Source organism: Passer domesticus, chromosome 11 (assembly GCF_036417665.1).
Source record: "Passer domesticus isolate bPasDom1 chromosome 11, bPasDom1.hap1, whole genome shotgun sequence".
NCBI lineage: Eukaryota > Metazoa > Chordata > Aves > Passeriformes > Passeridae > Passer > Passer domesticus.
The window spans coordinates 16,429,787-16,446,793 of NC_087484.1; the positions used below are offsets into that span (position 1 = coordinate 16,429,787).

Consider the following 17,007-nt stretch of genomic DNA (forward strand, 5'->3'; position numbering starts at 1 on the left):
GATTTCCCCAACTTACTGCTGCCCTGGGATGAGAGAGCTCTCTGACAGAGACCCTCCTGTAACAGCTCTCCCTTCTTTCTGCCATGCATAGAGCAGGGAATATAAATTTCCATATTCCCTATAAAAAGGAAAGCTGTCAATTGCCGAGTGACAACATTCCCCCTCTGTGGATAGATAGAAGGCAGGAGAATAGAGACAGTGGTGAAGGTAATCTCACCCCTAAGGAGTTACAGCTGTGCCAATTATCAAGCATTAAGAACAAGCCTGCCCTTAATAGGCCACAGCTGGATCCAATTAAGAGGGGTATTATAAAAGAGCAGGTTGGCTGGGTGAGATGGAGTTTGTTGGCTGTGCTGAGACAAAGGAGTTAGTGCTGTGAGGAGCTGCCCCTGAAAAGTCTCCAAGAAGGTATGAAACCTTTGCAATAAGATGGCAACACCCCTCCTCTATGGCTTCTGCTTCTCACAGTAGCAGGCCAGGTGGAGAGCTGCCTGAAGCCCTCAGTAGGGAGAAAGGAAGAGCAAGTGCTGGGTGGAAAAGTTGTGTTGTGGCGCTGCCTGTGGTTATGAGAGAGAGCTCCATGTCTTCTGGGGTGGAGCATGGAGCACAAGGAGGGCACAGTTCCCATGACATATACAGGGGAAAAGCTTTGATTTTAGAATAATGTGCTTAGATGGCAAAGAAGAAAACATGCAGTGAGCTATGGCCATTTGAAGGGTTCATTTATATTTTGTTTACATACTTTTTTGTCAATATCCAGTCAGAACAGGAGAGGTGAGTGCTCAAGAGGACAGATAATGTGGTTTGATCTGTCATCACAAGCTTAAGGATATTCATAAATATTTGCTACTTCTGTGTAGCCGGAGGACCACTCATCAAAATCATATTGAAGGGTTGATAGAGACAGTTGTACCATGTAACAGACTGTGATGGCAGGAGGTGCAGGCTTGGCAGCAGACTGACCTGAAGCTCCCTATTAACTCTGCCTGCCCCTGCTCTGTGGCAATGCCATCAGGGATCTGTTCTGCAGCTCAGCCCTTGCTGTAGTAGCTGTCTCTAGGTGTTGTGATGATTTTAACTAGTTCAGGGTCTGGCCAGGCACTCATGGGTATAAAGAAGGCTTAGAATATTCTTCCACAGCTTCAGCAAATCCTGCCAGAAATAAAATACAGAAAGGTTTTCTTCTCATTTTGAAAGAATTTCAGTTTTCTTTTCATAGGCTTATCCAAGTGTCAATGCCTTGTTGCCTCATGATGAGGAGTGGGCAGAAGCAGGATTTGGGCTGTGCCCCTGTTCTCTGGCTCTCAGCCCTGTTGTACTGTGTGTGCCACAGCAGTGCTGCCCAAGTGCATCCCACAGTGTGCCCCAGCCCAGAACTGTGGCTGCAGCTCTGTTCTTGCTCTGCCTAAGGGAAATCTCACAATGGGAAAGACACAAGTAAAGTTTTGCTGCTGTGCCTGTGGGGCAGAGAGCCCCCTAAATACCTGCCAAGTTAGGGTGCACTGGGAAAATTCAAATTCCACACTCATTTACATCTGCTTGTGTGTTAACATTGCTCAGGTCCAACTTTGGTAAAAGCAAAGTATAAAATCTATTTCTGTTTTCACAGCTTGAAAATAGAAGTTTCCACATGAGGCTATCGCACTACAGGGGGAAAGAAATGGTTTGGCTGTGATAAATAGCAAAACCCTGGGTTTGGAAATGATGTTTTCCAGTTAGTTCATTCTGGCATTAACCACACTTCTGTTTTTGTGTGGAAATTTCCCTCCTTAAAGCATTTACAGATGGCCACAGTGCAATTTTTACGTATGCATTCAGCAAGCCAAAGTCTTGACAGCTGAGTATTGCACATGTGACTGAAACTCTTAATTAGCTCCTGTGGCACCAGTTTGTTAGCATTGCTCAAAAGCATGACTCAGGGTTCTTCCCTGCGTTCCTGCTGGGAAATCTGGTGTCTGTACGCTCTTGCAGGTATAATTACAGTACGTGTTAGAATTACAGTGTGTCAGAGTCTCATTTTCCTGCCAGAACTGCCAAAGTTTGCAAATATCTGCCTCAGCTACATATTGTAGATGTGGGGGGAAACTGCATTCACAGAGATTAGTTTTTACGCTCTTACTCCTTCAAACCTTCTCCACCCTCATAAACTTCATGTTTTAGAGCCTAATATTGGAGTCCATCAGCAGCTTGTGCTGCTGCTGATTCGGGTCAGCTGCTGTAGGTAGCTGAAGGCAGTGAGACTGCCCTGATTTACAGTAGCTGCAGGTCTTCCACTGAATCTCTAACCCTGGAGGTGAACAATTTTCCCTCAAATCATAAACCAATACTTCAAAAATAACCTTTTTCAAAATTAAATTATGAACAATGTGCAGGTTTTCTGTGCTTCACAGATTTTTAGGATTGTGGACAGCTAACAATGTCAGAAGAGCAGAATCATATAAATAATTAAGTACTGAGATTATGTTTCAGTTTTTTTAGTGTAATCTATTAACTTGCTTTCCCCTAAATTACCACTTTTACAACCTCTTCAGGAGTTTAGTTCAGTTAAATTTTTCTTATTAACATATCTCAGTAAATAGGTACCCAGCACTAAGGTACATTGTTAATGTGTTAGACAAATATTGGACTCCTGGACTGTAGAAGTTTTTAAAGCATTTCCTTGTTTTAGTGTGACAGTTGTCATTCTCAAGTGCTTTCAGTATGATCCCTGTCACAAGGAGCACTCTTGTTCCACCTGCAAGGATATGGCAAAACATGGGATTGCAGTTACTTAACTGCAGCTGTAACACACTCAGTACTTGCTGCTCTGGCAGTTCTTCAGCTTTAATGAACCTGGGGAATGGAGACACCAGTACAATTTGACCTGTGCATAAAATACACCTTTTTAAGAAGGGTTATCTTGTTTTCAGTGGATATCTAAACTACTCATGTGGTTGTAAGAACTTTATATCGATGGAGTACTGTGTGTAAACTGGAGAGTTAAAAATACTTCTCTGTTTTGTAGTGGTTTCATGCCTTTAATTTTGTCCTGGGTGTGTTATTTAGGCAGGGATATGCTGCTGAACCAGTCCTAGTGGCAGAGCATGTGATAGCCAGGGAGCACTGATGCTCTGGAGCAGTGGTTGTAGGCAGGATGACTTTGTAAAGCCCTTCTGACTCCAAACCAGAGGGGAGGAGTGGGCAATCATGGAATCTTTTTGGGTTTGAAGATACCTTGAGGATCACGATTCTGTGTCCCTGAGCCTCCTGGAAGGCAGTGCTCAATACCACTGACCCAGAGAGAGCTGCTTCCAGCTTCATTTCCTTTCTCACTGGCATCCACAGCCCTCCTTGGTGAGTGCCCCTGCAGCCTGCTGCACTGAGCAGGGGTTTGCTCAGTGTCAGAGCCTGCTCTGGAATCACTTAACAGTTTCCAGCAGGGCTGGGTTTGCTCAGCATCACACTGCAGAGCCCTGTGGCACAGTGGAAATCACTCACCCAATGTTTTGGCCCTCTCTGTTAGTCTGGAGGAGGAAGCAGTGCCAAGTCCGAGAAATATCATAATTTCACCTATGCTATATGTAATAATAATTAAATCTTTTTTCTTTCCTTTTTCTTTTTTTTTTTTTTCCTGACAGCAGTTTAATAGGATATCTAGAATAAGTGGTGGCTGCCAGAAATGAGGTCTGGTTTCTCCCTAGTAAGCTTTTTGACATGGTGTGTTGGTGTGGACCTTATTTCCCCCAACAGCTGGAGGTAAAAATCTGAGAAGAGAGTTGATCATTCTTGACAGTTGCAAATATATGAAATAGGGATGATTCTCTCAGTCAATTAAGTGAAGATATGGTGCATTTATAGTTATTCTTGGGCTCCTCTTGCAAAGGTTTGCTCTGTTATTTTGCATCTGGCAACAATTTGTCCTGGCATCAATTCTTCTTCTCACTGGCAGTGGAACAGAGAAGTAGATTAAGGAAGAAAGATTGGCCAAATGATTCACAGAACAGCACTTAGTGTCAAGAACATTTTACTTTTGTTAAGCAATGTTCTTTCATACTGCAGTTGAATCCAAGGTTCATTAATTTGGATAGCTGTTACATTATCCGGTCCAGCCAGCGTGTGTGACCCTTGAGGATATACAAAGGGCACTGCAATGTCTTAATTAAATCCTGCAAGTGTCAATGAGCAGGAATGGAAATGTCTGGAAATGTTTTCCTGTGCACACAACAGCTGATATTTATTGTTCTCAGTTATAGATGGGTATCCTTCTTTTCCAGTTCATTGGGCACTTCATAGCTGGTTCATCAAAAATTTAGTTGGTGTTCCACAAAGTTGTTTTGTGAAGGAATGCTAAGCCACAGTGAGTTGGTGTTGTGCTCCTGGAGGGCACAGGGCAGATTTAATGTACAGGAACTTTCATTGAGGTCTCTAACCTGGTTCTGTTAAAGCCTGTGTTTCATTGTGGTAAGAGGTGGTGGTTGAGGTTTGACAGCTAGCTATGATTTCCATTCTTTAAAACTATAATGATTTTCCTTGGATAATAACTTCTTGGATGAAATTACCTATGGATGAAACTACCTACTGATGTATTGATTTCTTGAAATTGATTCCTTGAAATAAGGAATCAATCTCTTTGTTGAAGGGAGGAGTCATGTCCATGACAGGTGAGAGGCTCTTGCTCAGACCAGGTCTGAGGTTTCTGCAGGTCTGGGATGCACATGGACTAAACTGAAATTGCCTTTGTCCTGCAAGCATAAAGCTTGGCAGGGCTCTGCTGCGTGAAAATCTGAACAGAGGCCATGAATTTGTGTAAGAATTCATATCACAACCTTGTTAAAACATTACATGACAATTTCAAATGCTGAAATATATATATACATACATGCATGCATATGGATGAGTGTTTATAAATATGTCATTTTTCTTTCTTTATAGGCCAGTGTTTAAAGATAATCAGGGAAATGTTGACAGAGACTCACGATTCTCACCCTTATTCAGGCAAGAAAGTAATAAGATTTCCATGGAAGATTTGATTAAACTAATAGCAGAATACAGAAGGTAAGGAAAAGTTTCTAGTTTGCTTTGAAGCTTTATAAAGCTGTGCAGAATAATTGTAGCTGGGGTTTTTTTCTTCATTTAACACAGTGTGCCAAAGTGGCCATGTTAAATTATATTACATTAGTGTTTTTCACATTAGATTGTTACCTGCCAAAGAGTGCTTGAGGTTGGACTTTCCAGGAAAATTGAGACGTCATTTGGCACATTAAAATAAATGTTATAACCTTAAAATAGTGATTGCTTAAATCAGCTTTTATCAGGGGAGATGCAGGTGAAGTACCCAACATTATCTCAGGGGGAAAAAATCAAAAAAGAAAAAAAAGTGACAGAGATACAAAATCGTCCTTTTGAGGGATTCCCAACTCCTGTGTGTCCGTGGCAAACTCAAGAATGGGCATTGAAAACAAAAACCTTCTCCAAGTGTTTTACAGCCTGTAAATTTCTAAGGAGGTTTGGCTGGGTAGTTTCCATACAGGTATAAATCAGGTTAATCCTAGAGCAGGGTCTGTGTTTATACTGGATAAGTGACATAAGAATTGAACCATGTATTTCTCCTTGTCTCATCTACTCTAAATGGGCCTAAAAATAAATTAATCTAAATAACTTCTGTTCAATTTATATTAAAAGAGATCATAAAAAGATTGAATGTCAGCTACAGGGCTTGGATTAAGCTCTTAACTTCTTGTGCCACCTTGCTGTTGCTGGTCAGGACACTCTACTGCCTATTCATTAGTGTCACCAGTGCTGTGTTTGTGTCCCTAAAGCATCTCCTGGACAAAAGAAATTTAGCACTGTGCTCAAATTGCTTGGGCACAAGGAATGTGCCTTGGTCCCTTTTCAGCATGGCACTTGTAGAAGCCACAATGCTGTGAACTCCTCTCATCCCAGTACTCACTGAATTGCTTTTAGGGAATATTTCATTCAGATTTTAGAAAACAAAAGTAGATAAGTTAATTCTCATAAATTTTGCTTCATCACTTCCTTCCTTTTCTACAAAATAATACTGCTTGCAAAGGGAAGGCAGGACTAAGACTAAGAAAAAAAAAGAAACCACAAACCAAATCATATTTGTGCTGTTACATTTGATTAGAGTTTAATATCCAATAGGTATATGTTAAATGTGTTTAATGTAACTTAAATAAGGGTCTGTTTTTCATTTTCAGTTAATTCCTGTGATGTTATGATCTCTGTTGTTCTAATTTTCTAAAATGTTTTCATTTATCTCATTGCAGAGCAGAGAAGATTAGTAAAATACAGACTATACCTGGCTGTTTGGACATTGCAGTTGATTGTGTTCCTTTGGAACATCCAAGTATGACTCCACTTTAAAATTAATTATTTTAATAAAATAGGACATTGTTGTAGGCTTTCCATTTTCCTAATTGTGCCTCGACACAGTTCTGACAGAGGTGTCCATTGTGTAGGAAAATGTATGCAGGGGAGTGGTTTTGATTTGCTGTCATTTAATTACACCACTCTTTGTTCCATCCTGTACCTGGCCGGATCCAGCCCAGTTTGCAGTGTCTGTGAAAGAGAAGAAAGAAACCCCACTGCTGCAGCTGGCCCAGGGCCACTTCTCCCTGGGCTGCAGAGCACCTGCATTACTCTGAAACTGGCCATTTCCTCTTGTACTAGCTTAGAAGGAAGTAAAATTTGGCATGGTGTATGTGAGGGATCACAAGCTTCTTTCAGCTTCCTTACAACATATTGGTAGACTTTTCCTGGGGATTATCCTATGAATTGAGGAAGGAATTTTTAGGCAGGGTCTGTCCAGTGACTTTTCCCAGAATAGTTCTGGTTGCTCTGGACATCTCTAAGTTGGTGGCCCCTCTCAGCTTGAATTCCCCATGAAGTTAAATGCCTCACTGCTTTAATGGTATAGGAAGAGAAAGTATTCTCTGTCCAGTTTTAATCTCTCCCAGTCTCAGTGACAGAGGGCTTATTTTTGCCTTGTGTTTCCTGATCTGATTTCAGTTATCCCAATTGCATCATATATTTGATCTAGTGCTGCACTGCTCATTTCTTCATTTTATTTAGTATGTTATTAGATAATAGAAAAACTTAAATGAGCTGTTGAGCTGTAAAATTGATGAGAAGCAGCATCACTCATTACATTCTGTAGAAGTTGTCCATATAGCAATGGGGCTGTTACACCATCAAATGTCATCAAATACTGGGGGTGTCAGAAGAGGTTACCAGTGCTGTCCAGTTTAATTCAAGTGAAAATCATTTAAGGATTATATTTTGCCAGTGTTCTGAGGTAATGTGCAAATTTAAGGCATCTCAGCATGAGCATTTTTCATAAGTTAAGGCAGGATTTTGTATGTTCCATCTCAATATTAGTTATTCTCAGTAGTAAGACAGTGCAAACAAACAAAATATGTGACGGGTCTGTTTTCTTTTCTTTTGAAGACTGTGTAACTTCATCCTTTATTCCAATCAAACCATTCCATAATGTAAAGGAGCATCAACCTACAGTGGAAGTTGAGGAGTTTGTGCAGGAATCAACAAAATATTCTCGACCTTACAGGGTGTACAAGAACCAAATATACATCTATCCAAAACACCTCAAATATGACAGCCAAAAACACTTCAACAAGGTACAGAATGTGACTGGTTCAGGCCAACATGGGCTCTTTTAGGAATCCAGGAGAACTTATAAAGCTGAGGAAAATGGTGATGTCACTGAGTTGGCTCTTTATCTTTTTCAGCTTTTGCAATCATAAAACACTGGTGCCATTTTAATGAATCTATGGGTTAATTTTATGTTGTAACAATGATTCAAAGAGAGATAATGTGGTAATTCCTTCTTCACAATTTACAGAAGGGCTTTATATTAATGACAAAATGTGTGCAGATAAAGTTAATCTTGATAATGTTTGTAGTTCTTAATGAAACCTGGTATCACTTGTGTTTCCATGGTGGTTGAAACCTAATTAAGATACAAGTCTTGGTCACTTAATCATAGTCTACTTCTACACAGTCATTTTGACGCCTGGCTTGCATTTTGCATTTTTCTTGGAAATTTTATTTTTAGTTATATCACTGAGGCTTACAGGCATTTGTAAATATTTATACGCCATCTGCATGTTTCTCTTGGATTCTGAAAAGGCCTTATTCCAGCTCTGTAGTTTACCTGAGTTTTTCTGGCTACCCTGTTTCTGATCTCAGCTTTGATATGCTCCTGTCTCTCCAGGCACGGAATATAACAGTGTGCATTGAGTTCAAAAGCTCTGATGAAGAAGGAGCAAAGCCACTCAAGGTGAGCTGCAAGAGCAGTGTGTTCAGAGGGTGCTGCTTCTGAGAACATTACTTATAAAATCCAGGAATAAGGGTGATGCTGAACCAGAACAATTCAGGAGAGGATGTTGTCATACCTCCCTCTAATTTTGCACTGTGCTTCTCTTAGATCCCAGCTGGTCACAGTGATTCCATTTTGCAGTGCCAGCGTTCTGACTGCTGGCGGGGAAAGGAGATAATATGAGAAAATGGAACAATTTTTTACAGTGCGGCTTGCTTATTCTAGAATTTATCACTCATCCTACATTTCTCATTGAGCTCCAAACACCTGATTGAAAAGAGTGAGGCACAAAATTAGAAGGACCTGAGATTTTATTCTTAACTTTGTTAAGAATTAGTCTTAAGTCTGAACTTTGGTATTTCCCAAGGGCTGTTGCGTAGTGCAGTTGTGGTCTTGTTTTCCCAGCAATAAATAAAATTGCCATTACTCAGTAATCAAGAGCTCCCAGACACGACCCTGCCAGAAAAGAGATTTTTAACAGGGATAGCTTTTGTAACATTTGAAAGTCAGTAAAAGCACTGTATTGTGTAATGAACTGCATAAAAGTGAAATAGATTTTGTAAAGCTTTTTGCAGAAAACTCTGAAATTGATAACAGCAAGGAAGAAGTCTAAGGAGTCTGCATTGCTTAATTGAGCATAGGGTAATTTTCACAGAATCAATGGACTTTTACTGGAAGTGTGTATTAAAAATCCAGGTTTGAGCACTTAAAACATTTCTTTTAATATTTGATAAAGTAATGATCAATCTTTCATGATAATTGTTTTAAATGTACATACATATTAGATATACCAATACTAGTATCTTCAGCAAAATTTCCCAATGTAATGAAAACATGTTACTTTTATCAGTGCATTTATGGGAAGCCAGGTGGACCCTTATTTACAACCTCAGCCTACACTGCCGTGCTACATCATTCCCAGAATCCTGATTTCTATGATGAGGTCAGTCTGCTTTTTCTTTCATTAAATGTTTGCCAATCCCACGTATTTGCCAATGAGACAGAAAAATATCTGTACAGAATGCTTCTGTTGCCATTGCTTGTGTGTCTGGAAGGGCTGTGCTATGTAGATTGACACGCAGTCTCATGTTTTGTTTTCTCTTCTTAAATCAACTCAGTGGATTGTTCCTTTTGTAGGATGTTCTGAGTACAGTTAAGATGCTGTAGAATTAATTAGGAACAGTCCAGCTCTGTAAAATGCATGTCTGGATTACATTAAGGATCCAGCTGCATCTCTGAATTTAATGGAAACAGTAAACATTCAGATGAAGTGTGGAGCCAAGTGTCAGAGCAAATCCCTCTCTGACATACAAGATCTGCATGGGGGCATTTTGTTGATGCAGTGGTCTGAACAGAATGTACAGGGACGTGTGGTGGCTGCAGCAAGTCCTTCAGCTGCTGCTGCTGAGGGTGCAGCTATTGAGTAGTTCTTGTGGTGCCCTCTGCCAAGTGTTACTCACATGTGCATCTTTTTGTTTCACCAACAACAAATGCTGGTTCCCCAGGCTTCCTGCAGGTGAAATTAATTTCACCCTGTCAGGGACTGGTGTGTTTGGTGGATTGTGAATGTCAGCTGTCTGTTCTGGATTTTCCACCGCTGCTTTATGTGTAGTGATGAGATTGGCAAACAGCACAGAGTTTATAGCCAGCATTTTCCAAACTGTTCTCATAGTCAGTAAAATTTCCTTTTTCAGTTAAAATTTACTTTGATAAAATTGATGAGGCAAGATCAGCAGATAATGTACAACTACATGTGAAGTGCCAATTTTAAGATTTCTGTTTAGGAACTGGGGGGGAACATAAAGCATTAGATTTTCAGAGATTTTGAACTCCTTGCTAATCCTTTACAAGATGTCTTTTGGGGTTTAACACATCTGAAAGTGTCCTTCATGTGATGATAGTGAGCCACTTGGTTTGGGAAGATTACTTTCAATGAGTAATCTGAATGGGGAGCGGAATTCAGATGTGAATAGCCAATTTGACTGGAAGAGGTGTGCACCTGTCCTAATGTCCCTAGTAAAGCAGGTGCAGAATTTAAAAGAATGCAGGCTGTTAAGAAGAAAGTTGTCTTCATCCCTATCTCTGGGTGCCCATTCTATATCTGTGTTTATGGTATTAGGTTCTTACCCATAAGCTGGTTTAACACTGGAAGCATTCATCAACGATTTCTAACCCTTACTTTAGCACAGGATTAACTTGGATAAATTCCATCACAGCTCACAAGAGCAAAGGGTCATTTTTATTAGTTCTTATGGTAACATGTTCTGGTTAGTTTCTCTTTTATTTCAATAGGTTAATAATACTTGAAAAACAGTATGTAGGATTTCATGGACAGCATGATATGGGATTTAAGACTGAGCAGAATTTATACATAAAAGTTTGTTTTCATGTCAGCCTTTGTTTCGTGGTCTTTGCCATGAAATGATGCTGAAGCAGTAGCAGAGATGTCATTTTAGTTTTGGTTTGGTTGTCCTGAAAATATGAGCATGGCTGGCTGTTAAAGTGCAGCTGATCACTTCTAAGCTGAGTCCATCACTCTTTAGTTCTGTCCTCTTTCATCTTATGCTCTTTTATAATTTATAAAATATTCCTCCACAAGACAAACTTGAAAAATAGCTGTTTTAAGTAAAATTGATAGATATTTTCATAAACAATTTTCTTACCATGGGGCAAACATTACCTAGTAAAGGCAGGCTGTACTTAGATCTCTGTGTAGAGAGATGTCACTCATTTAGCCCATTTCTGATGCCTGGTTTAATTGATTTTTAAACTAAAGTGAGGTGTAACATTTTACATTTCAGGTGAAAATTGAACTTCCCACTCAACTCCATAAGAAACACCACATTCTGTTTTCATTTTATCATGTCACCTGTGACATAAATGCAAAAGCTAATGCCAAAAAGAAAGAGGCTCTGGAAACACCAGGTACCTGTAGTAGAATTATTTTCAATTATAAATATACATTATGTACATTCAAATAAGGATTTCAAAGTTTTTGGCTGGATGCTATTGTCTTCCTTTAAACTTTGTTTTTCCAAAGAGTCCCATTTATTTGTTCTTGTGCACAGTGGGGTTTGCCTGGCTCCCTCTGTTGAAGGATGCCCAGCTGGCTTCGCAGGAGCACCAGGTGCCAGTGGCCAGCAGCCTGCCCCCCAACTACCTGAGCCTGCAGGAGCCTGCAAGCACAAAGGTATTATTCACTCACCCCTCCTTGCTGCTCACATGGCACAGAGCTGTCATTTCCAGGTGTTTTTTATGAGATCAGATTGCCATTTGCATTTGCTGGGGAGTGTAAATGGTAAATAGGGTTTCTGGTTGAGAATATTCATTTGCATATCACTGACTGGAGGAACCAATATATGCAACACTGAGCTGGGTGTCCTATGTTGCTGATTCACAGGTGTATATGGGAAAAGTGTATTTTATGTATTCTACAGTGTTATAACTCCTCAAAATGTGAATCAGAGTGGTCAAAAAGAGCTTCTTTCACAAACTCAGGCCATATGACATTCATTCTCCAGCTGATGTGATCCACAGTCATGATTCATTCTCCAGTTTTGTGGTGTGATATCATATTTTCCTGCTGATCCAGTCCAGCTTGGATTATTTCTGCCTCCTTGTGTTTGTTTTGCCATTGTCATGAGGACAGGGTGGGGCAGGATCTGGTCCCTTGACTGGCAGCGTTGGTCTTGTGCTGCAAAGTGGGTTTGTACTGCAGTGATGGTGTTTGAGAAAGCACAGCAGCAGTTCAGGCACTCTCATGTGCAAAGCTGTGCACTGAAAATTTGATGCAAACTTGAAAAAGTAGAAACAGGTGGAAAAATATTTTTTGTTGTTTTTGCTTTAACAGCAGATTGGCAGTGATATCAAATGGGTAGACAGTGGAAAACCACTTTTCAAAGTCTCTACTTTTGTTGTATCAACAGTAAATACTCAGGTAAGCCAACATTCCTCTTAGCTCTGTGACCTGCTTACACACAAAAAGTGTCAGGGGATGTCTGAAAGGGGTTTTTAAATAATGCATGAATTTGTTTCTATAACATTTAAAGATTATTTCAATATAGAAGGGCAAGATGCCAATGATGGAATACATACTTAAAGGCTTACCTTTAAGATCAGAAAAAAATAAAAAAAAATTTAAAATTATACCAATAGATAAATTGTGGAATATCAGTTTAAACAGCAAGGAAATAAATTATAAGCATCAGGAGGGGGAAAAAAAGTCTAGCCTTTGAAATCCCCTAGGTTATGAGGAAAAAATTAATCACAACAGTGAAAAAAGATTTGTCAAAGCACCTGGAATTTAGCAAGCTGTGCTGACCAATGGGTTGGACTCAATAAACTGATTTTCTTTCTGTGACTCCTGTATACGATGGTGGGGACCAAGAGTGTTCATGGGTGTCACAGGTGATTGCTGTAACCAATTTCTGGCACTAAATTCTAATCATCTATAATATACATTAATGTAAATGTTTCCTATTTTAGGATCCATACCTGAATAACTTTTTCCATCAGTGCCAGGAAAGGGAAAAGGATCTGTCTCAGCCTCCTACCTCACATTTTATCAATTCTTGTAAGGTAAAGTAACCTGTATAGTACAACCTGCAAATTGTACTGTACAACTGTAGTTAGGGCTCTCTCTCAACTCATCCCCCACTGCAGAGTTGCAGCCGTGGCACAGGTTTACCAGGGGGCAGAGGCTCTGTGACAGCTCCAGTCAGATGGATGTGATGTGACAGATGCTCTGCTGGTCACCAGCTGCCTCCCATCCCTTCTCATCCAGAGCAGGGCTGCCTCTGCCCCAGCAGCAGCTAATCCAGCCCGTGCCAAGCTCTGATCCCATCAGGGGATAAGGGAATGGTGCTCCAGCAGTGTCTGGGGAAGGGAGCTGCAGTATTGCTGATAATCCTCTCTTGCCTTAAATAACTTCTATCCTTACCTCCTCTGAAAACCTGGATGCTCCTCCAAGGGTTGCTCAGGGTATTTGATGTGTATAAATCAGGCGTGCTTGTTGCCTCTCAAGTTCTGAAACCAGAAAGAATATCTGCAAAGATGAAGCAAGAGCTGCATTAAATGTGCCTGTATTCAAAAGAGGTCAAAAACTGTGAAAAGAGAAGAGTGTGTCAAGCAAATTAGAAGAGCAGCAGATAAATGTAAGGTGCTAATTCTTTGTGTTCATGAGTGCTGAAATCCAGAGTTCTTGCTGTGCACAGTGCTTATGGAACATTAAAGACAAATAAGCAGGAAAAGTGAAAGCAGATGTGACTCAGTTCCATCTCTGAACTGAGTGGAACATCATACATATGACATTTATTCTATTTCCTTTTAGCACTCTGTAAAATCCAGCAGGTGTTTGGGGTTTAGATGTTGGCACCATGTCGGTGCTTCCCCCTTCCTTCACAGGTGGTATTTCCTGTAAGAGTGTACCTTCATCAGATACAAGCTGCTTGGGAAGAGATTTTTGCTTTAATAAGCAAAGAATAGTTTCAATAAATGGAACATGGTAGTTCCCTGGACAAATCCATAAGGATGGCCACTATTTTTGTTTGTAGATGCAGCTCTACCTGCACACCTGAAGAGAGTGGCTGTGTTTTCAAATACTGTCTTGATTTAAAGAAATTAGTAAGTTGTGTGTTCACAAATCAAAACATCAGTGTTATTTAGAGGTTATACCTCTACAGAATGAAGTCCTTAATTAATTTTTTGGAAAGCCATTGAGCATAATGGGCAAAGTTTAGGAATCCATAGAAGCTTTACAACTTGCTAGTCAGTAAGGTGGTTGTCTAAACCACTAGAATTGCATCATTCTTTATCTACTGTTTGTAGTTTGCCTTCTAAAAGTATTCCAGTGAATTTATTAGAAAACAGAAACAATGTTGTATGCAACAAGAAATTAGCTATGCAATATAACCGTAGTAAATAATCTTCCCTAGGGTATTTTGCTTTTATTTATAAATTGCTGGTACCTTTGTTAGAAGTTCTGGAATGATTTGGAAATACCTGAAATAAAAACCTAGGAGAAATTCAAAGGAGTTTGTTTGGTTAGAGAAGATAATAAAAAGTCAGGTTAGTGTGTTAATATTCATTGTTACCATTATGCCTTTAACAAAAGTATTTCAGCCGTATTTTAGCCACAACACATTGAATTTGTCAGATCTCTACATTAAAAAAAAAGTTTTCCTAAAAATATTAGAAAATGCATATTTTGAAAATAGTTTACTTCTTTTATTACCCTCAGATAGTATCTTTAGTGAAATATAAAAATTTATTTGGGTTTCTCTCCTTTTTTTTTTTTTTGCCCTTAAGTCAGTGTAGCACAAAATACTGGAATTCTGGACAATACCTACAGTTGTGTTGATGGTCATATTTAAAACAAGCTTCATGGGAAGCAGTTCTCTCCTTGGCTGACCTGTTTTCCTGCTGCTGGTTCACCAGTGCTGCTCTGCTTTTTTACCTGCTGAAGCAACAGAGCTGCATGGCCCCTGCCAGCTCTCACTGCTCACATTGAACATCTCTCACTTTCCTTCTTACCTCCCTTACAGAATTTGTTGAGGATTGAGAAGATCCATGTGATTATGAATTTTCTTCCTGTAGTCCTGAACCAACTCCTCTGGGTTTTGGTGCAAAACAGTGATGATGAAGTTGGAACAGCTGTGACCAGGTATCGGGGTAACTCCTGTGGGATGTACAGAGGTCACTCAGGAGCACAGATGCAGATGTTAGTGCAGTTATAGCTGCTCATTTAGACCTCAGTAGGTGAGAATGCTGCTTCCCCCTGGCACTGGGCTCTGCAAATAACACGTGGAAGTGTTGGTGTCATGTGGCTGGAAATTATTGACCGTGGTGGGCCTGTCTGATTGCCCTGAGGCAGTCCTAGGGAAAGGTCTCATTCCTGAGCAGCTCAGAGCTTCCTGGAAAAGCTGGGTCTCACCTTTGGTGTCTGTTTGGCTCTGAGGATGTGGAGTTCAGCACAGGGAGGGCTCAGCACCTTGCTGCTTCCAGTGCAGAGTCAAACAACAAGGCCACACTGTTCAGGGGCATTTTTAAATTAGAATATATCAGCAATAACTGAAAAGCAATAGAAGCATTTTCCAGAGAGCAGGCAAACAACTGCAATGATTTGCTGAGTCTCTCACCCCTCACATAATGAAATTGTCTTTATTGATGCTGTTAATCAGGGCAGCAGGAAAAAAATACTGGCAAGATTATTATTATTGGTCTCTGCAGGAGAGCAGAAAGTTGTGCTGCATTTACTTGTGTCCATAGTGATGTTTTTGTTGTCCTTCCTCCAGCAGCTAAACAGGGGAACTACAATACTCCTAGTAGGAAAAAATTACCAGAGTCCTCTGCAACCCTGTTAGACTGATCTGCTGTCAGTATTCTTTCTTTCCTTCCAGAGATGGTGCTTCAGAATTCGTTCCTGAAGAATTATTATTTAGGGAAACTTAAAGGAACAAGGAGGTAGAGTTCCCCATCTTAGCCTTGGAAAGCTAGAGTTTCAATAAACTTTATCAAAGGATCATTTTTCAGGGCAAAGTCTGTCCTACTACAGCTAGGTACTGGGATTAAAAGACCCTTTCCTTATAGGTGTGTGGGATTTCATCACTGCACGCTGTTTTTCAAGGGGGAGAGCCAGCAGACCTTTGTTGGGGACATTTTTGTGTCAGCAAATCAACTGATGTTAAATCTAGAGAAGATGATGAATTGTGTCCCAGGGTAGAATTTCAGCATCAGTTAACAGGCTGGGGAAATGCTGCAGAAGAAGCAGCTGTTTAAAATACAGTTCTAATGATTAGATGGAAAAAGGGAAGGATGGTTGTTTTTTTTTCCATGCTTGAAATTTTGACTATACACACACCTGGCCCCAAAAAAAATTTAAAAAGGAAAATAAGAAGGATTCTCAGTGTTTTTCTTGCATGTGTGGTGTCTTGTCTTTTGTGCTGGCAGAGCTGATGCCAGTGGGAATGTGCATGTCTGCTGTGTGTCATTCATTGACGTGTCCTATATATACACACTGTGTTTTGCTCTGAATAGCTTGAAGCAGCTTGTGTTGAACTTACTGAAAGCAAAAACAACAGAATGAGAGCATGGATTGGCTTATGTGGTGTGGAGAAAACATTATTCCTTTTATACTCATGGTTATTTACTTGTCTGGGGGCCCAGTCGTGTCATCATTTCTCTGTCACATTTTGCCAGAACACATTTCAGTTCCAAATCAGAATGAAGTTCAAAAGATCAGAATGCCCACAACTAATTGTCATAGCTTTTGTGTTTTGCTCCAAGTTTTGCTTCTCCTACTAAAAGCAAGAAATGAGATAAATTAAAAATACTCAAGGGACTTAGAAAGCTTTTGGATCCAATAATAGGAATTGCCAGAAGTCACTCAAATCACCAAGCTAGTCAAAAGGAGTACTTATATGTGGGCCACAGTCAGGCATATTATTAATCTATTTTAGTCATACTGTTACTGTGCCTATCCCTGAATTCTTTAACATAAAAAAAAATTATAAAATTGCAGAGTCTTTTCTATATCAAGTATCCTTAAAAAATGAGCTCCCAATAATCAAAAGGAAAGGATATGGTTAAATTGAAGACTTCTTTCCTAGATTTATGTTTTCTGGAACAGGATGATGTCAAACAAAGATGGTCCACGTACAAATTGAAGAGAAAAC

At 39.9% G+C, this 17,007-nt stretch overlaps 1 protein-coding gene across 20 annotated transcripts in view; it reads left to right on the forward strand.

The window, feature by feature from the left end:
• DOCK10 (dedicator of cytokinesis 10) overlaps positions 1 to 17,007 on the forward strand; it is a 145,154-nt gene that overhangs the window by 89,672 nt on the left and 38,475 nt on the right. For 19 of the 20 annotated variants that reach the window (XM_064385963.1, XM_064385971.1, XM_064385964.1 and 16 more), the window contains 10 exons: positions 4,912 to 5,034; positions 6,267 to 6,346; positions 7,447 to 7,634; positions 8,231 to 8,296; positions 9,186 to 9,278; positions 11,137 to 11,260; positions 11,404 to 11,525; positions 12,186 to 12,272; positions 12,821 to 12,913; positions 14,878 to 14,996. In XM_064385963.1, the coding sequence (XP_064242033.1) occupies positions 4,912 to 5,034; positions 6,267 to 6,346; positions 7,447 to 7,634; positions 8,231 to 8,296; positions 9,186 to 9,278; positions 11,137 to 11,260; positions 11,404 to 11,525; positions 12,186 to 12,272; positions 12,821 to 12,913; positions 14,878 to 14,996 (1,095 nt within the window). The remainder of the gene's footprint in view (positions 1 to 4,911; positions 5,035 to 6,266; positions 6,347 to 7,446; positions 7,635 to 8,230; positions 8,297 to 9,185; positions 9,279 to 11,136; positions 11,261 to 11,403; positions 11,526 to 12,185; positions 12,273 to 12,820; positions 12,914 to 14,877; positions 14,997 to 17,007) is intronic. The other variant, XM_064385952.1, reaches the window with a different exon arrangement.